At 68.1% G+C, this 23017-nt stretch overlaps 5 protein-coding genes across 5 annotated transcripts in view; 3 read left to right on the forward strand and 2 right to left on the reverse strand.

Annotated features, from left to right (window-relative positions):
* Nucleotides 1–1179, reverse strand: part of CHLNCDRAFT_138917 (hypothetical protein) — a gene marked incomplete at both ends in the record, with an annotated part of 4692 nt that extends 3513 nt beyond the window's left edge. Inside the window, 3 exons of the mRNA XM_005844557.1 lie at nucleotides 178–409; nucleotides 594–845; nucleotides 1010–1179. Coding sequence (XP_005844619.1) covers nucleotides 178–409; nucleotides 594–845; nucleotides 1010–1179 — 654 coding nt within the window. The remainder of the gene's footprint in view (nucleotides 1–177; nucleotides 410–593; nucleotides 846–1009) is intronic.
* Nucleotides 1180–1612: 433 nt separating this feature from the next.
* Nucleotides 1613–3080, forward strand: CHLNCDRAFT_138918 (hypothetical protein; the record flags this gene model as incomplete). The annotated part of the gene is made up of 5 exons (XM_005844460.1): nucleotides 1613–1681; nucleotides 1989–2048; nucleotides 2212–2348; nucleotides 2679–2772; nucleotides 2994–3080. 5 exons carry the CDS (start codon nucleotides 1613–1615, stop codon nucleotides 3078–3080), a joined length of 447 nt encoding a protein of 148 aa, XP_005844522.1.
* An 867-nt stretch (nucleotides 3081–3947) lies between these two features.
* On the forward strand, nucleotides 3948–12927 carry CHLNCDRAFT_138919 (hypothetical protein; the record flags this gene model as incomplete). The annotated part of the gene is made up of 26 exons (XM_005844461.1): nucleotides 3948–4233; nucleotides 4466–4584; nucleotides 4765–4981; nucleotides 5155–5226; nucleotides 5379–5568; nucleotides 5823–5890; nucleotides 6023–6091; nucleotides 6279–6362; nucleotides 6501–6574; nucleotides 6751–6852; nucleotides 7054–7233; nucleotides 7352–7564; nucleotides 7757–7873; nucleotides 8075–8212; nucleotides 8463–8525; nucleotides 8713–8815; nucleotides 9038–9149; nucleotides 9318–9417; nucleotides 9605–9628; nucleotides 9884–10396; nucleotides 10557–10641; nucleotides 10877–10947; nucleotides 11179–11319; nucleotides 11500–11747; nucleotides 11945–12660; nucleotides 12824–12927. 26 exons carry the CDS (start codon nucleotides 3948–3950, stop codon nucleotides 12925–12927), a joined length of 4209 nt encoding a protein of 1402 aa, XP_005844523.1.
* Nucleotides 12928–13971: 1044 nt separating this feature from the next.
* Nucleotides 13972–16671, reverse strand: CHLNCDRAFT_138920 (hypothetical protein; the record flags this gene model as incomplete). The annotated part of the gene is made up of 7 exons (XM_005844558.1): nucleotides 13972–14117; nucleotides 14257–14380; nucleotides 14560–14661; nucleotides 14923–15090; nucleotides 15305–15714; nucleotides 15857–16499; nucleotides 16603–16671. The coding sequence occupies 7 exons, from the start codon at nucleotides 16669–16671 to the stop codon at nucleotides 13972–13974; spliced, it is 1662 nt and encodes a 553-aa protein (XP_005844620.1).
* A 930-nt stretch (nucleotides 16672–17601) lies between these two features.
* Nucleotides 17602–20059, forward strand: CHLNCDRAFT_26830 (hypothetical protein; the record flags this gene model as incomplete). Its single annotated transcript, XM_005844462.1, has 8 exons — nucleotides 17602–17921; nucleotides 18012–18114; nucleotides 18355–18495; nucleotides 18694–18759; nucleotides 18981–19091; nucleotides 19264–19425; nucleotides 19695–19790; nucleotides 19958–20059. 8 exons carry the CDS (start codon nucleotides 17602–17604, stop codon nucleotides 20057–20059), a joined length of 1101 nt encoding a protein of 366 aa, XP_005844524.1.
* Between the last annotated feature and the right edge of the window lie 2958 nt (nucleotides 20060–23017).

A 23017-nucleotide genomic window follows, 5' to 3' on the forward strand; every position in this document is an offset into this window, starting at 1 on the left:
AGGCCCGTCAGCCGCATGCCGCCCTCCCCCAGCGGCACCGCATCCTGCAGGCAGGGCGCAGGCGGGCGAGCGGCACATGGCCGCGGGAGACGCGGCAGCGGCAGCGGCTGCCCAGGCCAGCACAGCTTGCGTGCTGCGCCGCCGCTGCGTGGGAGCAAACACAGAGCCCGGCCCCACATAAGCCCGGCCCTGCGCATCATATGCGCAGCACCCAGCCGGCTGGCACCCAGCACGCGCCTGGCTCTCCGAGGCTTGGTTGGCGGCCGCCGTGGCCGCCGCCTGCGTGGGCTGCCGGATGCCAAAGCGCGAGCGGATGGCGGCGTCGTTGCCGCCTGCTGCTGCCGGGCGCTTGGAGCCCCGCGGATCCTCATACTGATACTCCTCATCCATGCGCCGCTTGCCCTCACGCCTGTGGGGCATTCACAAGCGGCGGCGGCGGCGCTGTTGTGCAGGCTGGCCGGCAGAAGCCAGCACCCAGCTGCGCCAGGCACCCAGCATAGGCCAGCTGCTGTCTGTTGCAAACCAGCGCAGCCCAGCACCCAGCTCTTACGCAGGCCGGCAGCGGCGGCAGCACACTGCCCCGCCTGGCCCACCTGCTGCGCCGCTCATGGCCCGCCGCATTCCTGCGGCGCTCCGTGGCATCACCCAGCACACCAACCATGAGCTGCCGCGCGTGCTGCGCCGCCGCCGCTACCGCCTCGTCGTTCTCATCATTCTCGCCGGCATGCGCCGCCGCCGCTGCCGCTGCCAGCACCTCGCGCCGCTTCCGCAGCACCGCGGCCCTGTCCACCAGACACTCTTGCAGCTCTTCTTCCGTCAAGTGCTCCTTGTCTCCATCCTCGTACCTGCAGCAGAGGGGAAGGGGCTGGGGTGAGCTGGCCGGCCTTGCCACACGGCGGAACAGCTGGCGCCAGACAATGCAACACAGCAGCGTCAAGAGGCGCGGCGCGGCAGCTGGGTGCAGCCACGAGCTGCCAGTTTCCCGCAAGAAGCAGCTGGCGCGTCTCACTGTATGCTGAAGAGCATGTCCCACTTGATGCCATCTCTGTCCGGCACTCCAGAGTCGATCTTCTTTACAATCCCTGAAAACACACCGCCTGGAAAGCTGTCGATGGGAGGAAACTCCTTCTGCACCTGGCGGCCCAGGTACACCTCCCGCGCCTGCTGCAGGGTAAGCATAGCTGCAGGCCAGGACGCTGGGATAGGTCCTGCGGCGGCAGTGCAGGAGGGAAGGGATGGAGGATGTGTCGGATCAGGTGGGGCGGCGGCGCACGAGCGGGCGCCGGCCGGTTGAATGGTGCATCAGCGGGAGGGCCGGCGGGCGCACCCCAGGCCGTTCCGTGCCTCACAGGGTCCAGCAGCAGGCGGCTGCCGTCGTTGGGGCTCCCAGCCGGTCGATTCGATTCTAAAACGAGCTGGCGGATAACAACGCGCAGCGCAGGCTGCGTAACGATGACTTGTTACGACAGCGCCACCAGGATCAATGCGTTTGACGACAGACAAGGTTTGCCTGCCAAGGGAAGGCCGGCCGCAGTACTCCCGGCGGGGCCCAGTACATGCCATCCACGCCGAGGCTGCCGCCCAGCCGCCAGCAATCGCCCCAGTATTCACCATGATCGCCATCGCCGCTACCCGCCCCGCTCTGGTCCGCCCCCAGCGCCGCAATTCGGTGCGCATCCAGGTGAGCTCTCCTCCTGCACCCGATCTGCCATCGTTGGCGGGAGAGAGCCATCGCCACGCACACCCGGCAGCTTGCACTGGTGTGCGGAACGGGGTTTCTTGAGGGCAGGGTTCAGGCAGCCCCTGGCTCTACAGCTCCAGCTGTGCGACGATGACGCTCTGCGGGGTGTCGGCAGGGCGGCCTGGCGCCAGCAGCCAGCCAGCAGTGCCGCCCGCCGCCCCCTGCACTCGCCCCGCCCTGCCGTTTTTCGCTTGAAATGCCACACTGTCACCAATCCCCTCCTGTTGGTCCGGCCCCGCTTCTGCAGGCGGCATGGACCCCCACTGGCGTGAAGGATCATGAGATTGGCGCCGCCGCCGGCAAGAAGGTGCGGTTCATGCTCAGGTTCGCTGCTGCCGTGCAGGGTGTGTGCGTGCCTGGCACGGAGCGACCCGCCTGCAGCCACGACCCGCAGAGCGGCACAGAGGCCACTTGGCTGATCCCAGCCTCCTCCTGTTGCTTGGTCCGGCCCCGCCTCTGCCTTGATGCAGGTGGTGGAGATTGGCGGCCAGCGCATCCTGCTGGCGGCGGTGGGCGAGGAGATCAAGGCGGTGAGCAACAAGTGCAGCCACCTGGGGCTGCCGCTGGTGGGCAAGACCCCCGTGTTCCAAGCCGAGGTGGCCAATGGGTGAGTGGAGGGGGCCGCAATATGCAGGATCCTGCTGGCTGCTGGCTGGGATGGGCTGCCGTGCTGCCTGGCACCTGCATGTGGGCTTCTTTAGAAGCTCTGCCTTGCGCTAGCTGCCAAGCGGCCGGCACGCAGCTCACAGCGCGCGCCCACCCTCTCCTTGCCACTCATGCGGTGTCCTGCCCCTTCATGTCGCCACCAGGCTTGCTGCTGTGCCGCCGTGCCCCGACTCTAGCTGCCCAGCCCTCACACCCACCGGCCGCTGCACTCTTCCGCCTGCCACACCTTCCCCCACTGTGCTTCCTTTCGCCGCGCTTCTTGGCCTCGCAGCTGCGTCACCTGCCCTGCCCACGGAACCAAGTTTGACCTCACCACCGGTCAGCCGGTGGGCGAGTGGTGCCCCAAGATGCCCAATCTGCCCCTGGTGCGCTCGCTGCCTGTGCTTTGGCTGGTCGCAGGGCTCGGCAGCGCACTGTATTCCCAAGTGCTTGTTGCACGACCTGTATTCCCAAGTGCTTGTTGCTTTTTGGCAACCAGGCAGGCAGGTGGAACCAGTTCCCAGTAGTACCTTCAAGCTGCTGCAACACCCCTCGCGCTGCTCCCGACCTTTGCGCACGCGTGCGGCCCGTGTATACCCCGCTGCAGATTGGAAAGATTGGCGACACCCCGAAGCCGCTGCCCACCTTCGAGGCGCGCATCGCCGAGAGCGGCGAGATCGAGGTCAACGTCTGAGCCAGCCTAGACTGGCCACAGAAGGTTGCGAGCAAAGGGCAGCGGACCGCGTTGCTTTCTGCAAATCGCGGCACGGCGCCTGCCTCGCTGCGCCTCTGCGCTGGCCCGCCGAGGCTCCAATTTTGCCCGAGAGAACCCAACTATGCCAAAGAATTATGGCCTTGCACCTGGTGCGCTTGGCCGCTATATGTCTAGGCCCCGCCTAACTTGTGTATGTGCTTGAGACTGTGAGCAAAGAACTTGCTTCCTTCCTGATTTGACGGCAGGGGCGGCGTGCCCGCACCTGCCCGTCGGTGGCCTGCCTCGGATTTGTGACACCAAACAGGCTGAGCAACGCAGCAGAGGAGTACAGCATGGGGAGACCAATTCCACGCCGCCGCCGACGATGACGCCCAGCGCTCACAGCGCAGAGCGCTTGGGCTCTTCTTTACCCTTGCGCTGCGTCTTCCAATCCAATTAGCTTCACCCCAATCTTCTTGAGTCCCTGCACTGGGGTGGGGAGTCAGAGGGTCGTGTGTGCAAGCGGCATTTGCTGATCGCGCACCTCACTCTTGTGGAGCAGGTCGGTGATGCCACTTTTGGCGCTCTTATTGCGTAGGCGTGGCCATGCGCGCGCTGCAGGCGGGCCAAAACCAGCTTGGGGCCTCCCAGTCTCTTGCATAGCCCTGGGGCCTTCTTAGGTTAGGAAGGGTCGCCAAGAAGCTACATACCGTCATCGCCGCTGCGTGGAGGCCACTGGCGGCTGCCGCCTGCCGCCGCCGTGCTGCCGCCGCTGCCGCCAGCCGGCTTGCAACGTTCACCCGCTCCTGGCCCCGGGTCCCTCGTCCGGCTCCCCTGTGCAGGGCTGGGTGGGAGAGCACGGGCGCCATGCCTCCCCGCCAGACCACCTATTCCTTGAACAAGCAGCAGATCATCCAGGATGACAGCGGGGACGACATGCCTGACCTGGCGAGCGCCGACGACGACACAGATGCCAGCGACTCAGAGACGCGAGCCCCGCGCCGTGGTGCCGGCACCCAGCAGCCGCAGCAGCAGCGCGGCGCGGGCGGCAGCGCGCGCCAACCAGCGGGCCGAGGGGCAGCGGGGGGCCGGCCGGCAGCTGGTGTGGCGGCGGGTGACACAACAGACGATGATAGCCTGCCAGGCCTAATAGGTGGGTGCACCCCCCTGGCAGGCTGGCCTGCCTCTCCCTTTGCAGCCCCCCGCATGTTGCATTCTGCGCCCGCTTCCTGCATGCTGCTTGCGGCGCCGACCCCCGCGTGTTGCATTCTGGCCCGCCACCGCACCGCCTACTGCTTGGTGCATATGGCAGCGAGGCCTCAGAGCAGTGTTTTGTGCACTCCCCCGCACTCCCTGGCGACCGGCTGCTGCTCCGCTGGTTGCAGAGGAACCTGATGAGGAGTCAGAGGGGAAAGAGGGGCGGGCAGCTGCGGAGGATGAAGACGACGACGATGAGGGCATGCCGAGCATGGCGCGCCTGCTGCGCGGAGTCACTGTGGAGATGGTTGCAGGCAAGGCGGGAGGAGCTTGCTGAGTGCGCCAGGCTGTAGGCGGCGCAGGCCTCGCCACATCCGCCACATAGCCTGCCTCTTGAACTGCAGGTGTGGCTGGGCAAGGGGGCGTCCCTTACGGAGCCCAGCCGCCGCAGCAGCAGCAGCGCGCCGGCGCCGCGCCAAGGCCGCAGAACCTGGGCGGCGGCAGCGACAGCAGCAGCGACGACGACGCCGACGTGCCGGGCCTGGTGTCTGACGCCAGTGACGCTGGGGACTCGGGGGACGAAGGTTACGGCCCGCCGGGCGGCAGCCGTGGCAGCGGGACGCGAGGATATGCTGGCGAAGGAGGGGCCGGCGGGGCCAGGGGGCCCAAGGGCCGGGCAGCCAGGGGCTCACCGCTCAACGCAGGTGAGGCTGTGGCCTGCCTCTGCGGTGGCCTGGCCGGGCGCGGCAGCCGCGCAGCTGCGCTGCGCCTCGTCGGCCGCTGCCCTGCCCAGCCCGGGGTGGCGCGCCACTCGCTGCACAAACCCCCAGAGCCCACCTGCCCGCCCCAGCACACACGCACGCCTCCTGGTCTGCAGGCTTCTTCAACAAGACGCAGACCCCCGGCGGCGCCGTCCCGGAGCGCTCGTCCCGCCCCTACTCTGCCACTGGTGTGTCGGCCGTGTGGCGCTGCTGTCAGCAGTAGCTCCTTGTGGCCTGCTGCGGGAGCCTCCCCACGCCTGCAGCAGATGCTCACCCGGCCGCGCCATGCCGGGCACTCACCTGCCTGCACCCCTGCTGCTGCCCGCTGCCGCCCCTGCAGGGAGCGGTGCGCGGGAGGAGGTACGGGGCGGGGCGCGGGCGCAGGTGCCTCTGCAGCCGCCGCCCGCCGCCCAGTTTGCTGCGCACCAGAAGAAGAAGAAGGCGCCGGCGGAGCCGGTGAAGGTAGAGCGTGTGGAGGCGGAGAGGGCGACCGGGGACGAGCTGGCGGCGGCTCTCAAGATGGAAGAGGAGTGAGTCAGCTGCGCATGAGGGGAGGCCGAGGCTGCGCGCGGGCTGGGGCTGTGGCTGGATTGAGCTACAGCTGGGACTGGGCTGCGGCTGGGCCGGGCTAGGGCTGCGCTGGGCCTCCGAGGCTAGGTGCCTCGGGCTTCGGGGTGTTTGTCTAGCCCCTCGCTGGCAGCGCTTTTGGCAGCAGCCTGTGCAGCAGCCTGCCTCCCGACCCACCTCTTGCCTGCCTGTGCTTGCCTGTACTGCTGTGGCGCAGGCACCGCAAGGCTCTGCGCAAAGCAGCAGGCCTGGAAGAAGATGAGGAGGCGGAAGTGGAGGATCCAGGTGGGCGCCAGCTGGCAGGGGATGGGCGACATGCAGGCCGCTGCCGCTCGACCGCCTGAAGGCGCTCCCCCCTGCCTGCAATCCTCTGTGCGCTGACCTGTGCTCCCCCTGGCGCCTTTTTGACTCCCGCAGTGCTTGCCGGCTGCGCCCTGGGTGACGACTGCACAGAGGGGCACGCCGACGCCCACGGCTTGCTCCGGGGTACGTTGCCAGCCTTTCTTCCTGCTGCCTTTCCTTTGCTGGCCGATGCTGGCCACACCCCTCGCTGATCTGTGGACGTCTACCTGCCGCTTTGGCCTGCAATGGCCCCCAAGCATGCACGTTTAAGCACTCCGCCGCCGTCTGCCGCTATACACAACCACGGCCATCGCCGCTGCCTGCTCTGCAGCCTCCCAGTCAGACCGCTACGAGCTGCGCTGCTCGGCGGGCCACCGCCTGCTGTACCACAAGCCCTGCTGGCGCAAGGACACAGGTGTGCTGGCCGCGTCTTCCGTTCCACCCGTCGTGCTGCCTGCTCCTGTGCCTGCTGCTCTCCCCGCCCCATCCCCATACCACTTTTCCCCGCTCACCCAGCCGCACGTGGTGCTCCCCGCCACCCCCAATGCCGCAGTGCGCATGGTGGATGGCAAGGGCGGGGAGGAGATGGTATCTGGCAAGGACTTCAAGTTCAGCTACTACAAGAAGGTGGGTGGGCAGCTTGCTGCTGCTTGGCAGGGCCTTGCGTTGCATTCTTGCGGCCGCCGTCGGGCACCGGAACCGTCGCTGGCAAGCGAGGGCTGCCGTGCATCGTAACCTGATTACTAGTAGTGGCAGCCTGCCTGGCTTTGAGCTTGACCCACCCGCCCCGCCTGCACCTGCAGAGCGACCGCAAGAAGTGTGTGCGCCCCGACTGCGACGGCATCCTGGTGTTCATCGAGGGCCCCAACAAGTATCCCATCCTCAACATCGAGGAGGAGGTCAAGGTGGGTGGGTGGTGGTGGGGTGGTGGGTTGGTTCGGTGGTGGTGCTGTGTGGGTGGAGGTGATTGCAACGGAGCGTGAGGGCCTGGGCAGCGGCGGCATGCCTGGCACGCCGCTCCCGCGCACGCCTCCCTTCCTCAGGGCGTCTATAAACATCTCGCCCTACCTCATCCCTGAACCCCGATCCGATTCTTGTAACCGCAGAAGGAGCAGGCTGGCACGCCGGCGCAGCAGCAGGTGGAGGAGGAAGAGCCGGAATGGGTGAGGTACCAGGCGGCGCAGGGCAAGGAGCGGCGGTTCCGGTTCAAGAAGGGAAAGGCCAAGGCGGCTGAGGAGGAGGAGGAGGTGACGCGGGCCGCCGCTGCTGCCGCTGGTGCTGCAGTGGTGCGGGCTGCTCCCTCTGCTGTCGCCGCTGGCTTCTCCCGCGTGCTCCTGCTCCTGGCCTGGCCTGGTGTCCTGAGGCATCTGCCCGCACCTGTGCTGCGCACCCCTCGCCCCTCAGGAGCCCGCCACGGCCAGCTTCGGCAGCAGGAAGGCACAGCGCGTGCAGCAGCAGCAGCAGCAGCAGCTAGAGGAGGAGCAGCAGGCGGAGCAGCAGGACGCGCAGCCGGCGGCCGCGGCTGCGTCGCGGCCCTCCCCCAGGGCTGCAGCGGCCGAGGAGGATGAGGAGCCCTCCGCCCCAACGCCTGCGCTTCCAGACGACCACCACCTGCGGGTGCGTGGGGCCAGTGGCATGCACCTCACCTCCCGCCATCCATTTGTGTCGCCGCGCTTGCTACTATGCAAGCGCTGGGCGGCTGCGCAGCGCCTCAGGCTGCTGTGCCCCTTGTTCTGCCCCTGCTGTGAGCCAGGCGTCCGCCTTGAGTGAGAGCTGAGCGCTCCCTGTGCCGCCTGCCCGCCTGTGCAGGCCCTCAAGCGGCAAGACAGCGACGAGGAGGAGCTAATGGCCATGGGGCGGCGCAAGGGCAAGGACAAGGGCAAGGCGCCTGCGCGGGATGGCGGCATAGAGTACGAGGATGGCAAGGTGTGTGGGCTTTGGGTGCGGCTGCTGGCTGGTTGGATGGGGCTGCAGGGCTGCTGGGTCCTCCCTTTGGGTTTTCTGGACGTTTATCGGGCATGTCCAGTGCTTACTTCTCACCCGCCCCAAACCCTTTTGGTGAAGCCCTTGTTGACCCTGGCATGCCCCGCCCTGCCCTCCCTACCGGCCCCGCCGCCTCCCCTGCAGCCCGACAAGCGCAAGAAGAAGGGCGTGAAGCTGGTGCTCGGGGCGCCGTCCATCGCGGAGCAGCGCAGGCAGGCGCTGGAGCAGCAGGGGATGGCGGGAGATGAGGAGGCAGAGGGCGGCCTCGCACGGCGCCTGCAGGTGCGTATGGAGTGAGGAGTGCGGCGGGCGGGTGGCCGCCGACCAGCCAAGGGGCCTGCCGTGGCGCCGCGCTGCAGGTGCCAGCTTCCCTGCTGGCCTTGATTGCTCTGCCCAGACGCAAGACGTTTCCTGTGTGTTTTTCTCGCACACCTCCTCGCCTGGCCACCCACACCGCCCATGCTCCCCACACCCACACACACGTCCACCGCTCATGCTGCCCCTGTGCGCCCCGCTGCGTGTGTCCCTGCAGAGCCTGGAGGTCAGCCCGCTGGACTTCCCAGATTTGGATGAGGCCCAGCAGATTGCCGAGCTGGTGGGTTGCCATGTGCCGCAGCAGCCAGTGGCCGGCGCTGCGGCTGGGGGCTCTGGTTGCGGCAGCCGGTGTGGCCGCACGGATGCGTGTGGGTGGCGGCCAGGCATGGCGGAGGACGGCGCCCGGCTGCGCCGACCCGTTCCTCGCGCGGCGTGCCTGACTGGCTGCCTGCCTGCGTGCATTGCAGGAGAAGCGGGGCAGGGAGGATGGCGAGCGTGCTGCGCGCGAGCTGCACAGCGCGGCCCTGCTGAGCGCGCTGCGGTCGTTCAGGGCGCGAGAGTTTAGGCCCGGTAGGGGTGGCCGCCCCGCCTGCCTGGCCCGTGGGTCCCTCCCCTCGCCGCCCTGCCTGCCTCAGCAGGCCTCGTCCCGTCCCGGATCTGCAGTGGATTGTGTGGGGGGCCTCGCCCTGCCCCGCTCGGCCCTGCCCCGCCGCACCCTGCCCTGCTGCCAGCCCCGCGGAACAAACCGCCCCCTGCCGCCTGAAGCCTGCCCACGACTGACTGGCCCCGCAGACGACCCCAGCGGGCCCTCGGTGGTGCTGGTGGGCAATCTGGACTACCGGCGCATGCACGACGACGAGGGCATCCGACCGGAGATGTTCCTCAGGCACGCGGTGTGGCGACGGTGGCGGCGCTGGTGGTGGTGGTGGTGGGGCTGCTGCTACTCATGGCCCAGCCGCTGCCCAGCAACCACGCATCGCAGGCTGGCTGCGCAGCTGGCTCTGTCGTTCCTGAGCTGCTGGCTAGCCTGACCCTCTCCCGGCCACTTCTCCTTTTCCTGCCTCGCGTGCAGAAGCACGTTCTCAGAGTATGGCCCCGTCAAGGAGCTGCGCATGTATGAGGCCTGCAAGGCTGCGCTGGTGTCCTTCCGCAACACAGCCGCAGCGTACAAGGTGTGTGGGGGTGATCAGTGGTGCATGCCGTAGCCTGCCTCAGGTCCTCCCGCCGCTTACCCTTGGTTCTATTGCCTCCTGCTCCACGTCTTCCCTGCCGCCTGCCTCTCGTGCCGCATCTCCTGCCTCCCCTTCTCCCACCTGACCATCACTCCCCTGCCCCCCACCTGCTGCTCCCTGGGATCAGGCCTACATGCTGCTCAGCCAGAAGGTGCTGCTGCACTCGCGCCTGACCGCCATGATGCTGCGCTGCATGCCCGGCGAGGCAGGCAAGTAGGGGGAGGGGGAGGCGGGGTTGGGATGGATGCATGGATGGAGCGCTGGGGATGGCTGGGAGGCGAACGGGCACAGCGCCCCCTGCCCCTGCTGCCGCCGCTGGAATGGCTGCCCGCTCCCCTGCACTGTTCGTTTTGCCTGGTTCACCTGAGCGTGCGCGTCTGTCCGGTGCCGGTCGGCCCCTGCAGAGGTGGAGGCGCTGGCCCAGGCGCACAAGGAGGAGGCGAGGAGGCGCGCCGACGGCGTGGATGACAGCGAGGAGGAGGAGGAGGCGGGCAGCAGCAGCAGCAGCTGGGCGCACTTGTACGCGGCAGACGCCCAGTCAGCCAGGCCCACCTCCGGCAGCGCCAGCCGCAGCCAGCCCAGCATCACGATCACCATCCCCGGGAAGGCCGCTGCTGCAGCCAGCGGCCGGGCGCCCCTTTCGGTGGCCGGCACGGGAGACTTTGCGGGTGCCGGCGGCAGCGGCGCAGGCAGCTACAGCAGCGGCTACGGAGGGCTGAGCCCCTCTGCTGCCGCCGGCGCCGCGGCGCAGCCTTCGGCTGGCCGCGGCGGCGGCGCCAATGGCAGCCTGCGAGTGGCTGCCTCGGAGTTTTGCCCGCAGCCGGCGCCTCCGGCAGCAGAGCGGCCCCAGCAGGACCCCAGCAGCGACCCCCTTGTCACAAAGTTCCTGTCAGGCCAGCTCATCGCCACCAGCGAGACGGTGAGCGAGCAGGCAGGCGTCCGCCTGACAGGGCGCCCGCCAGCCTGGCAGGATGCCTGCCAAACGCACGCACACGCACGCGGAGCGCCGGGCCGAGGGGTGGTGGAGGGCATGCTGCTGGTGCTGTGCTGATGTACTGCCCTGCATTGCTGTACCGCAGCACTACCAAGCGTACCTCGAGTATGGGGACGAGCCCTTTGGCCTGCCGGTGGCCTATTTGGAGAAGGTTGGGCTGGTCACTCCTGGTGAGCAGAGCGATGGGGAGCTCTTGTGCTGGTGCTCGCTGCAGTGGGCCCACCCCGTCCCGCGCCTTCGCACCGCACACCTGTCGATTGGTTGCAGCCGCGCCTCTCATGCGCGCTGCCCTCCTGCCCTGCTGGGCTGCCTTGCTGTGGACCCTGCGCTTTGTGGCCTGCCCGACACGCTCTCGCCTGCTGCGCCGCCCTGGCCCTTGCGCCCTCCCTGCTCCCCGCCCTGCAGGCAGCATAGCGCTGCTGATGTGCGACCCCCAGGCAGGGCGTATCCACGGGGTGTGGGCCGGGCAGCAACGGGTGCGCACGGTCTTTCCAGCTGTCCTCGCTCGCTGCCGGCGCTGACGTGGCATGCTTGCTATGCACGCTGTGGTTGGCCTGCGTTCACCACACACACCCTCCCTTCCACACGTTTAATGCCCTTCAGCGCCTCACCAACAGACTGTACCGCACCCACTTTGCGCGGTGCTGCTCTCTTTTACACCCGCGTACTGCTGATATACCGCCCTGGTACTGCAATCCATACCGCAGACCCACCTGGAGGATTCCCGGGAGGTGGTATCCTTCAAGGCCGAGCGCATCATGCCTGCGCTGCCGCTGGACCGAGTGTCGGGGCTGCTGCAGTGGCAGGGCGGCGCGGTGAAGCTGCCGCAGAAGCTGCCCGCAGCCACGGTGAGCGCTGCGTGTGTGCATGTGGGTGGTTGGGTAGTGTGGAGGGCACCAGTACTGCTGCAGCAGACGTGTGCCAGGGGTCTGCAGGCGGGCCCAGCCTGTGATGTTGCGTGCTGGCTGGGGTGCTGGGTGATGTGTACAACATCACAATTCTTCACGCTGCCCCTCGCTTTCCTGCAGATGCAATCCATCGTGCTGGCACTGGTGGAGCACGAGCAGGAGGAACAGCGGCATGCAGCGGAGGTGGAGGCGGCTCGCTCAGCCCCACAGGGAGTGGCCCGGGCCGCCGTGCACAGCGCCAGCAGCAACGCCGGCGCCGGTCTGGCGCCGCTGCCGCCGCACCTGGCTGGGGCGCCGGGGGCGGCGGCCGGCGCTGCGCAGCGCAAGCAGCAGCAGGACGCGCCGGTGTGGGGAGCTGAGCGCCTGCGGTGAGTGTCCTTCTGCACCCTGGTCAATCTTTTCACCCTAAAGTCCTCCTGAACGGCATGACTGGGCCTGCCTTATTACTGGCCAGCCCCCCGCCGGCACTGCCGCTGCCACCTCGCTCCCCCTGCCTATCCGCGGTGTATCGCTGCCTGACCTGGCCGCCTGCCCGGCTGCCGCTCGTCCGCTGCCCCGGCTGCAGGCGTGAGCAGGAGGAGCGAGACGCTGAGCTGGCGCGGCAGATGCAGGAGCAGCTGATAGCCGAGGCTCGCCTGGAGGAGCGGCAGCGCTTGGCGCAGGATGCCCGGGTGGCGGAAGTGATGCTCAGCAGCGCCGCGGCGGCGGCCCCGCCGGCGTATGGCTACGCCGCGGCAGCAGCGGCGCGCCCCGCGGCGGCCCCGGCAGCGCCGGGCCCGCGCCCGGCCGGCCCTACCGGCCCCGGCCTCTTTGCCAGCTTCTCCTCGCTGTTCCCGGGGCAGCGCCCGCCGGGAGCCAGCAGCCCACAGGCCGCGCGGCCGCCGCCTGCACCAGCAGCCCCGGCAGGAGCACCAGCAGCAGCAGCGCCGGCGCCAGTGGCCCCGGCAGCAGCACCGGCTGCCCCTGTGGGAGCAGCAGCGCCCCGGCCGTACCGCCCAGTTATGGGAGGAGTGTACCGTCCGCCTATGGGCCCTGCCGCCGCAGCCGCCGCAGTCGTGCCCTCGGCTCCTGCCACCGCGGCCCCAGCTGCACCCTCGGCCGCCGCTCCTGCACCAGCCGCCGCCGCCCCTGCAGCCGCTGCCGCCGCTCCTGCTGCGGAGCCCGCGGCTGCAGCGGCAGCGCCTGCGGCGGCGCCGCCTGTCAAGAACCCGTGTGTCAAGTGCAAGCAGCGGGAGTCGGTCAATATCTGGATCCCCTGCGGCCACCACGGCCACTGCCCCGGTGAGCTATCCAGCCAGCCAGAGAACGGCTCCGCTGCGCTGTGCCTGCTGTGCCAAAGCGTGCCGGCAGCCATGTCCGTGATCAAGCACGAGGGGGTAGCTTGCCCGCCCTACTCTGATTGCCTCCCGCGTTCGTTCCGCCTGCCTGCCGCATGCTGCTGCAGAGTGCCTCCCCGACAGCATGCCCCTGCCGGACAAGCTGGCGCAGTTCCCGGCCTGCCTGCAGTGCGGCAAGGCAGCCTCCTACTACATCCGCATGTTCGCCTGAGGGTCCAGCACCTGCCTGGCCAAACCGACATGCATCAGGTCACCTTGCAGGGACCACCCCTGCCCTGCCCCACAGGAACTGAACACACCCGCCATGCCATGTGCACTCCTTTCCGCTTTCACTCATCTGCCCTGCCGGCAGCGCAGTTTTCCCGCCCCAGCGTGTGTCTTCCCCTGCTTGCTCATCCGCACCGCATTGGCCCTTGCATTCTGCTCTGCTTGCACGTGCATCACCCTTTCATACATGTAACACTGCCGCGTTCGCTGTGTGTCGCAGCTGAGCCGCAGCTGTGTGCCAGGCAGGAATTACATCGTCACAGTACCGTGCAGCAGGAGGCATATAGTGTTCGGCGCGCAGAGGGCATATAGTTATTGGGCGCGCAGAGGCATATAGTTGTTGAAGCGGAAGGCGGCATATAGTTGTTGGGCGCGCAGGCGGCATATAGTGTCGGACGCGCAGCTAAGGGGGCATCCAGCTAAGGTAGCAGTGCAAATAGTGGGTGCATGGGGGAGGGAGAGTGCACATGTGTGAGCCACAGCCCACAATATTCCAATCAAGTGCCAACAGGAGAATCGCTATGCAAAAAGAGGTGAGGTGGCTGCTAGATCTGGGTGCGGTTGCCAGAGGCGGCGGCGATGGGTGGTGTTTAGCATGTTAGCCTTCTAGCAACAGTGCTTGAAAAGTGAGACCCAGCATAGGCAGGGTGCTGGGTCAGTACACACGGCAGTGGGTTGATTCGGCAAGAGATGGAAAACACGGAACGGAAGAAACAGTCAGACACTTAGGAGCACTCATGGCAGGCTGGCCTGTCGCCGCCTCTGTTTTGGGCGGTTAGAATATAAAAGGTGATTGTGCAAGGCAGCGGCCACGGCAGGTGTGGCGGAAGACGCCACCTGGCGGACAATAGCAGGCGGGCTGCGCCGCATCAATGGATAAGTGTTGCATTTCGGTGTTGCATTTCATCAGATGTGGCTGTGGGGGCATCGCCTTGCTTGTAAGCCATCAGTTACTGCCTGAGGTGGCAGTCACTGGCTCTTACGGCGGTCATACGTTGCTGCTAGCTGGCGGGCCGGGCCAGTAGAGCTTGGGGGCGTGTGCCACCAGGGCGAACTTGGCGCGGGCCTGGGCAGCCAGCTGCAGCACATGCTGCACCAGCGCCTCCACCCCAGTGATGTTGGTCAGCGCCACGGCTGCAGGCAGGGGCAGGCGGGCATCCCGGGTCGGGGCAGGCAGGCGAGGGAAGGGCGCGTCACTTGCGCTGCACCCTCGCTGTGCTGTGCCGTGCCGTGCCGTGCCGTGCTGTGCTGTGCTGCGCTGTGCTGTGTTCACCCGACATGCGCTTGTTGGCCGCAAAGATGGAGCCCAGGCCGATGCGGGTGAGGGCAAAGACGACGGGGATGCCGTGGGCGGCCGCCAGGCGGCAGATCTCCGCCATCTCTGCACCGGGCTGCACCTGCGGCGGCGCAGGCGGTACGGCGCAAGGGCAAGCGGTACAAGCAGCGTGAGGACAAGCGGCACAAGCTGCAATAGTATGCCACAGTTCTAGCGTCCCATGGTAGCAGCGTGGGTCGCATGGGTTGCACGGGCGCTGGGCAAGCGCTGCTGCTGCCCGCCTCGCCGCTGCCTGCTCACTGGTGACGTGCTGGGGTCCTGGGCATCGGACGGCCTGTTGGCCTGGATGTCGACGGCCGAAATGATGGCGGCTGCGGTGCCATTCCTCACCGCCTTGCGCACCTGCACCACGCCGCGGCACCGGGCATGGCTGCAATGGTCAGGGGGCTGCTGCCCCTGGGCGGCGGCCGCCCGCCTGCCTGCCTGCCCACCGGCCAGGCGGCAGGGCGCCGCAGGCCACGTCGCGGCATACGCGCCACTCGATAGCATGCAGAGAAGCGTGGCAGCAGGTGAGGGCAGCAGGCTCAGCGCGTCGCAAGGTACAAGGCCCACCGCACACCGGGCTGCCCAGCCCACCCACCCCGCCTGCGGCTCCCCACCCACCTCCCGCAGGCCGCCCACGATGCGCCGCACCGCGATGGGGCCGGGGCTGCCCTCCCTGCTGCGGCTGCCCGCCGCTCCGAGGCTGCTCACTGCACGCTCCACGCCGTCCAGCTGGCGCATCTTCTTGACCAAGGCGTGGCACAGCGCATCCAGCTGAGGGTCGATGACCTGCATGAAGGCAGGCAGGGGGGTTAGGGGGTCAGGAGTGCCAGGGCTGTCATTTGCTGGTGGGTGGTGGGCAGGGCAGGAATGGGATAGGCGCAGGCGCAACACAGGCACAGTGCAGCACAGCATAGCACGATGCAGGTGCTGGCGGGAAGAACTGTAGCGCCTGCACCAGCCAAAGCCGCCTGGCAGTGCCGGCACACCCGCACACACCCACCTGGTTGAGGCATGGCGTGAGGGAGACGGGCGCCAGCGGGAGGGCTGCCGGCGCAGGCGGCGCTGTGGGGAGCACGCCGCTGGCAGGGGCGGCCGCCAGCGGTTGCCGGAGCAGGCTGGCCAATTGGTCGGCAGCTGGGAACAGCGTGCCGTGGGGCCCAAGCCCGGCAGCAGGCGGCAGGCTGGAGGCGCTGGCTGGGCGCTCCCAGGCCTCGAGCGTGAGGGTTGTGCTAGAGGAGGGCCGCAGCAGGCTGCCCTGCTCCCAACAGGCTGCCAGCTGCCCTGTGCGAGAGAATGGGGGCGGGCCGCCGTTGGGTGGCGAGGCGGCCAGCGGCCCGCTGCCAGGCTGCCCGTCGCCGGCTGCAGGTTCCGTAACGTAGGCCTGCTGCCAGCTCGGAGATGCGCACAGGCCTGCATTCAGGGGGCAGCCAGGCAGGCAGGATGTTCAGGGGTGCCCGCCGCCGCAGGAACCGCTGCAGCGCGCCTGCAGTGTGCCGCGCAGTGGAGTGCTGCCTGAGCAGGTCGCGTGGCGGGCAGATGAAAGTGACCCCACCTGCTGCCTGCGCCGGCATGTGAGGCACGGCGAGGGCCAGGCTGCACTGCAGGATGTTCAGCGTGTGCTCCAGGGAGGCGCAGTGCTCGTGGTAGGCAGCGGCATCGGTGAAGGCGCAGGAGCAGGTGGCACAGGCGAAGGCGGGCCTGGCGCCGTACGCGGCCGGCGGCGCTGGCAGTGGGGCTGTGGGGCGCAGCGGCTGCTGCGGGCCGCGGCTGGGCTGCAGCTGCCGAGCCTGCTTCTGGGCGGCCAGGGAGGCGGAGAGCGCGGCCAGCAGCACGTCTGGCGGCGGCCCTGTTCGGGGCGGCGCCGACGCCGCGGCGTCGGCGGCGGCGGCGGCCTGGTGCAGCGCAGGCACCTCCAGGCCGTCGAAGGAAGAGTAGTTGCGGAGCAGCCTGCAGGCGCTGATGGATTCTGCGGTGCGGTAGGGCACGGGGGCTGCCATCCCGTGCTGGCGCGGCGCGGGCCCGCCCTGCAGCGCCGCGACGGCGGGCAGCTCGGCGCTGCCGCCGCTGCTGCTGCTGCTGCTGCTGCTGCGGGTCAGCACGCCCGCCAGGTCACCGGCAGAGCCAAGGGAGCTTCCGATGCTGGCGGCGAGGCTGCTGGCGAGGGACAGGGGCCTGCTCCCGGCCATGGAGCCGTCCTGCAAATGGGCCAGTAATGAGCCGTGATCAGACCATCAGTGCCAGCGGCGGCGGCGGCGCTGGCGCAAAGAGAGACGGGCGTCACCCCGCAACTCCGCCCACCTGCCCGCATGCCTCTCCAGCCATGCCGGCCTCCTCCAGCCATCCCGTGTGGTCCAGCAGCGCGGCCATCCGGGCTCCTTCAGCGCAAAGATACGAGCCACTCCGAATGTTGAATGGAGCCCTAAGCGCAGCGGCCCGCTCGTCCCTGCTGCACCCTTGGGCGATCGGATGGGGGCTATGCACCGCCCGGGAGAGGCGGGCCGGCCCGCGGTGGGAGAGTCAGAGGGTCAGAGGGTCAGAGGCGCAGTTACCGTGCCGTCTCAGGGCTGCACGGCGAGGTGGGCCCTCTTCAGCAATCCCAAGATGCGATCGGAGAGGACGAGGAAGGAGCGCAAGGGGCGATGGATGGTCCTCAAAGGCGAGCGCTTGCTGTACAGGGCCCCGAGAGTACAACCGTTATAACAGCACATGGCTCGCCTCGTGCCACCTCCCGAGTTGCAGAACGCCTGGCATGGGTGCTCCACACGATCCTGGGCCGCCGTGCTGGGTGGACCCTCACCCTGCTGTCTACTCCTCTCCCTGTCTGACCGTCTGATGATCATCAAGATCTCCATGCAAGGGCAGGCGTATTGATGGGCACGTTCAACTCTTAGGCATCAAGCTGGCGTGCACCTGGCTGGCTACACCCAGCATCAAGCGCTCGAGCGGCCAGCGACGCTGGGCAGTCAACCGCAAAGTGCCAGCCAGCGGCAGGACGTCAAATGCTGCAGCCCTGCAAATTGTGATGACCCAATATGAATCCTACTTCTCTACTTGACGGGATTCAGATGCCAAATGCAAGCATCCAACGCCCCTGCACGCTTGTGGCGGCGCAGCGGCGCGCTGAGGTGGCCGTGAGCGGGCGCCAGACAAAAGCTGTCCCATGGCGGCTGTACCCTTAGCGATCGCTTTACCAACCGATTTGGCGGCGCTTTGGCGATCCTGGGCGTTGCACCCGCATTAGAGCGCTGGCCCACAATAGAATTGCGCTGTGCACCAGCTGCATCGCGCGGTGTTCACATGGCAGCCACAGTTGCCCACGGTGCTTGCACGTCGTGGCGGCAGGCGGCTGAACCGCCAGCCTTTCGGCGAACCCTTCAGGCTACTCGCCCCTCCCGGACGGCTTGCAGGGCGGCCGCCTCCTCCAGCAGCAGCACCAGCTCTGGCGGTAGCAGGAGCAGCGCAGCTGCCGGCGCGGTGCCTTCGGCCGCCGCTGCCGCCGCCGCCGACGAGCACGAGGTGTTGCCCGGCATCTTTGAGGGCTACTGGCAGTGGCAGGGCCGCCGCATCCGCTACCAGCGCTCCGGAACCAGCGGGCCTGCGGTGCTGTGCGTGCACGGGTGAGCGAAACCCCACGTGTCGGCGCGTTGGCCAGCCGCGGCCGCCGCCGTGCCTGCCCCACCTCTCCACCTGTGCTTGCCTGCGTGCAGCTTTGGCGCGTCGGCAGACCACTGGCGCAAGAACCTGCCGGTGCTGGGCGAGAGCTGCCAGGTGTATGCGATCGATCTTCTGGGCTATGGATACTCCGATAAGGTGCGTGCCGCTGGTCCCTGCCCTGCTGGGCCCTTGGCCCTGCTTCCTGCCGCCTCCTGCTGCGCTGTGTTTGTCTTTCGGCTGGCCCAGCAGCCCGGCTGCCCGGCTGCCTGTTCCCAGCCGCCGCTCCCAGCCTCGATGCCTGCACGCCGCTCTGGCGCAGCACCCTGCCTGCCCCGCCCCGCCCTCCACGACTCCTTCACTGCCGCCCCGTCGTGCTGTGCTGTGCCCCGCCTGCAGCCCGACCCGCGCCAGCTGCCGCCCACATCCATCTACAACTTCGACACCTGGAGCCAGCAGCTGCGCGACTTTGTGGCCGGCGTGATGGGCCAACCCGCCGTGCTGGTCTGCAACTCGGTCGGCGGCATCGCAGGCCTGCAGGTGCTGCGTCGGCGCGGCGCGGCGCAGCGCCTGTCCCTGCCGGTGGCATGCGGTGGGGGCTGGTTCAAGCGCCTCGGAAGCGCCACATGCCATGCTGCGTGGCTCTGCATGCCCCAGCTTTTGGCGGCCGCTCCTTTGGCCCGGCCCGGCCCGGCTCTCTAAACCCATGCATGCCCCTCCAAGCCCACCCAACCGCAGGCGGCGCTTGATGATGCATCCCTGGTGCGGGGCGTGATGGTGATGAACATCTCCCTGCGCATGCTGGTGAGTTGGGCTGCAGCTGCAGGGGCTCGGGCTGGGGCCGCGCCTGCAGCTGTGGCGGCAGCAGGACCCCCGCGCGAACCTGCCCCGCGCCTGGGCCGCTTGCTGTACCGTGGCCTTGTCTCGCTGTCCCCCTGCCCCTGCATCTGGCACTCCCTTCCTGGCTGCTGCTTTTCACCACGGACCTCACTGTCCCGCCTGCTGCCCCGCCTGCCCGCCCGCAGCACACCAGCAAGCAGGCGGAGTGGCAGCGGCCGCTGGTCAGGGCGCTGCAGGACACGCTGCGCACCTCGGCGCTGGGGCCCTGGTTCTTCTCGCAGATCGCCAACCGCCGGGTGCGTGTGTGCCCGGCCGGCCAGCCCCGCCGGCCTCTGCGTCGTGCATGTGCACAGGAGCCCTGCAGGCTGCCGCTGCAGCAGAACTGAAGTTTTCACAGCCTGCGTTCATGCCTGGCCACCCTCCATCCCACCCACCGACCCTTGCCGCCCCGCCATGCCGCGCCTGCAGGGCGTGCGCAGCGTGCTGCAGCAGTGCTACGGCGACCCCGCCGCCGTCACCGACGAGCTGGTTGACCTCATCCTCAGCCCGGGACTGCAGCCGGGCGCTGTGGACGTCTTCCTTGACTTCATATCGTACTCCTGGGGGCCGCTGCCCGAGCAGCAGCTGCAGGTGGGGCAGGCGGTGATGATTTTATTTTTATGTGTTTAGGCCAGACGGTGGCACAGCGAGCCGCTGAGCGCCGCGCAGTGACAGGGCAGCGCAGGGCGAGCAGCGCAGGCAGCGCAGCAGCTGCACTGTGGGAGGCGGGCGCTGGAACGGCGGGGCCAGGCGTCGGCTTGGGGTGTTTACCGCCATGCCGGCCGGCCCGGCAGCCAGCGGTCGTGCTGCTGCCCCTCGTGCTGGCCTTCACCCATGCCCCGTCCTGCCCTATCGTGCAGGCGGTGGGCGTGCCTGTGTCGGTGGTGTGGGGCGAGGAGGACCCTTGGGAGAAGATTGAGTGGGGGCGGGAGTTTGCAAAGTACCCTTCGGTGGAGGTGGGCTGCAGGCTGCTGCCGCCGTGTGCTGCCGCTGCCCCTGCCGCCGCCGCTGCCTGTGATCCTGCGCGCCAGGTGCTCGGCACGGGTGGCAGCAACCCCGGACCGCCAGCTCTCACACTGACCGCCCACGCCGTGCCCTGCTGATCCCCTCTTTGCCGCGGCAGGAGTTTGTGTCGCTGCCGGGCGTGGGGCACTGCCCCATGCACGAGGCCCCCCACCTTGTCAACCCTCTCATTCAAGACTTTGTGAAGCGCGTAACCTGCTGACTGCGGCTGCCTCGCCCGCTCGCATGTGCCGCCTCGGAGCCTGGGCTACCCAACGCAGCGCCCCGCGACGTTTCTCTGTGTGCTTCCAACCCGTCTCCTGCACCGGAGCTCTCTGACATCGGCTGATATTGTTTGATTCCTATTCTGACACATGCATTTCGTTGGCTTGCCCGTCGGCGGCGCTTGATCCAGCGCCGGATTTCATGCAGGAGCCTGCACTGTAATTCATTCAATCATGCTGCGCTCGTCATGTGGCTTGATGTGTGGACCTGATTTCAACAGGAATGTCACATGCACCGCGTGCATGAGAGAGGGAGACGCCCCGAGCGGGAGCCTTGCTTGGGGGCGCCGCCTGCTTTGCCACGCTCTGCCAACCAAGGGGGGCTATAACCACGCCCATGCACAGGGCCGCCGCTCGCCCCCGCCGGTTCGACAGCACGTGCGGAGGAGCGCCAGGCCGACCAAACCCAAGGTGTGCAGCGCACAAACTCGCTGCTCAGGACAGTCCCGCGGCCTCTGCCAGCCAGCCGCTAAGGGCAGGCGTTGGGTATCTCCTGGCGCCTGTGAGCCCTGCCGTCCACAAGGGAAGAGGCGGCGGGCGGCGTGGAGGCGTTCGTCTAGTGTTGCTTGCGGTACCTCGCTCTTATCGCTGCGCGGTGTCGGTTTTGGGTGGTGTGCAGGCATCTCCTGACCATCCAGACTCGCGGACGGCGTTCTTGGCTGCGGCCTCCACGTCTCCACCATGCGCTCTGCCTCCCTGCTCTTAGGGCTGGCGCTGCTGCTTGCAGCGGCAGGACAGAGGTGGGGGGACGGCGCTGCCACCTGCGCTGCTGCTGCAACAAGGCGTACTGCGGGCGGGCTGCCCGTGGTGCCGCCGCCGCGCTGCCGCTCGGGCAACTCTCCTGACACGCCTCTGCCCTGCTGCTTGTATTTCTCCACCGCTCACCGCAGTCTGGGATAGACGAAGACGAAGACGTACAATGGCGCCAGTGAGCGGGCCACACGCCTGCCCCTTGCCGCGGTGGCGGCGCGGCCGCCGCGGCCCTCCTCTGCTGCACGCGAGCCAGGCGGTCACGGCTATCTCCACGCCTCCCTCCTGCAGTGCTGGGGCGCTACTACAATGATCCCAAGGTCATTGGATTCGACGGAAAGAAGTTCACATACGACCACCTGGGCATCCTGCCACAGACCATCAACGTGAGCCATCAACCACAACAAACAGCGCGTGCTGGAGTTTGGGCCCGAAACGGGCTTGGGGAGGGTCTGGAGCTTGGCAAAGGCGGGGCGAGAGGCAGAGCAGGGGGTGGAGCGGGAGGCTGGTGGCAGCAGCTTTGCACGCCGGCGCCGGCTACAGACTGCGCCCCGCGCACCCTGCTTGCCCCGCTGCTCGCAGATTGCGGCGTATCGCACGTGGCGGCTGTTTGGCGTGCTGAAGAAGGGCCACTCACCGGTGCGCGGCGCAGCGCGGCACCGCCCGCTGCTCATGAGCTGCATTTGCTGCGCCCCGCTGCCCCCGGGCTGCCTGCATCGACAGCAGCGCGGGGAGGCGACTTGCGTGTGCTGATGGCCAAGCTGCTGCTGTGATCCTGATCTCCTCCTGCTGGCTCCTGTGCCCACCTCCTGCTGTTTGCCTGCGCTGACCTGGCCGAGCGCCTGGCCCCTGCTGCCATTCCCCCTTGCTGCCCCTCCCCGGCTGCAGGGCACCTCTGCGCTAGGCAAGGTGTTCTTTCAGCGGAATGATCTGGTTGAGGTGGAGGTCAGGGGCGACAGGCTGAGCGGTGAGCTTGGTGCCGAGGACTCTGGTGGCGACGTGGCGTGGCGTGGCTGCTGTCTTGGCGTGGTGGTTGCGGTGTGGGGGGCTGGGTGGGTGGCGGTGGCAGCCACGGGCGCGCCATCGTGCGGTTGTCCCGGCCCCCGAGCGCGCTCATGCCTTGTTCACACCTGCACAAGGCATCTGCTGGTGGCTGACGCAGCATCCGTGCCCCTGCCTGCTGCCTTCGCTACCACCCTGCAGTGAAGCTTAACTACAAGAATTTCCAGCCATCTTCCGTCAAGATTACGGGGAAGGGCAGGCTGACCTACGAGCCGTTTGAGGTGGGCATGCTGCACAGCACCGTGTAACGGCAGCATGCATCTGGGCGCCCGCTTTTTTTTCTTCCCAGCACCGTGCCTGGCCTGCGCTGCTGGGGGCGCGCCCTCCCCTCCGCTCTGGTCCCGCCCACCACCTCCCCAGCCCAGCATTGCGCCTCGTGTTGCCTCCCTGCGCCTCGCCTGAGCCCCGTAACCCCCCCTTTGCAACCTCACGTCACCACGCTCGCCCCTCCTCCCGCCGCCTCCTGCGCTGCTGCAGTGGGGCAAGGACCGCGTGGTGATCATCCAGCAGTCCTCTATGGTCATCCGCATCGTCCAGCCCTACTCCGCCACCCTCACCAAGTACATGCGCTGGCTGGACGTGTATGTCACCGTCACCCGACCGCCCAACCTCAACCTCTGGGGCATCCTGGGCAAGACGCTGCCACGGGTGTAAACCACGGGCCGCCCACGGCTGTAGCTGTAGCCGCAGCTCCAGCCGCGCCGCCGCGCCCTGGCACGCTCTGCGCACACACCGCCATCCCAGCGCTGAGGCCGCCCCTGCCGGCCATGAGCGGCGGCAAGGCCTCGAGCGGCCTGCCAGCCAGCAGCATGCGGCAAGCGCGCGATTCATGTCTTGCCTTCCCTCCCCTGCCCAGAGCTCCCTCTGTTCTTACTTGTTGCATCTGTTGTCACATTGCAGCTTCCTGGCCGCCAATCTTGCTGGCGGCGACGCTTGTAAGTTTCGCCGGGAGCCGCCGCCGCCGCCGCCGCCGGGAAACAGGTGCTCGGCAGGGCGGGCTTCACCATGACGGCAGAAATGCATGCATGCGTTACTCTCGTATCCGATAGATAATGGATCATCAAGGGAACGGCAAGGGGAAGTAA

Source organism: Chlorella variabilis (genome assembly GCF_000147415.1).
Source record: "Chlorella variabilis unplaced genomic scaffold CHLNCscaffold_22, whole genome shotgun sequence".
NCBI lineage: Eukaryota > Viridiplantae > Chlorophyta > Trebouxiophyceae > Chlorellales > Chlorellaceae > Chlorella > Chlorella variabilis.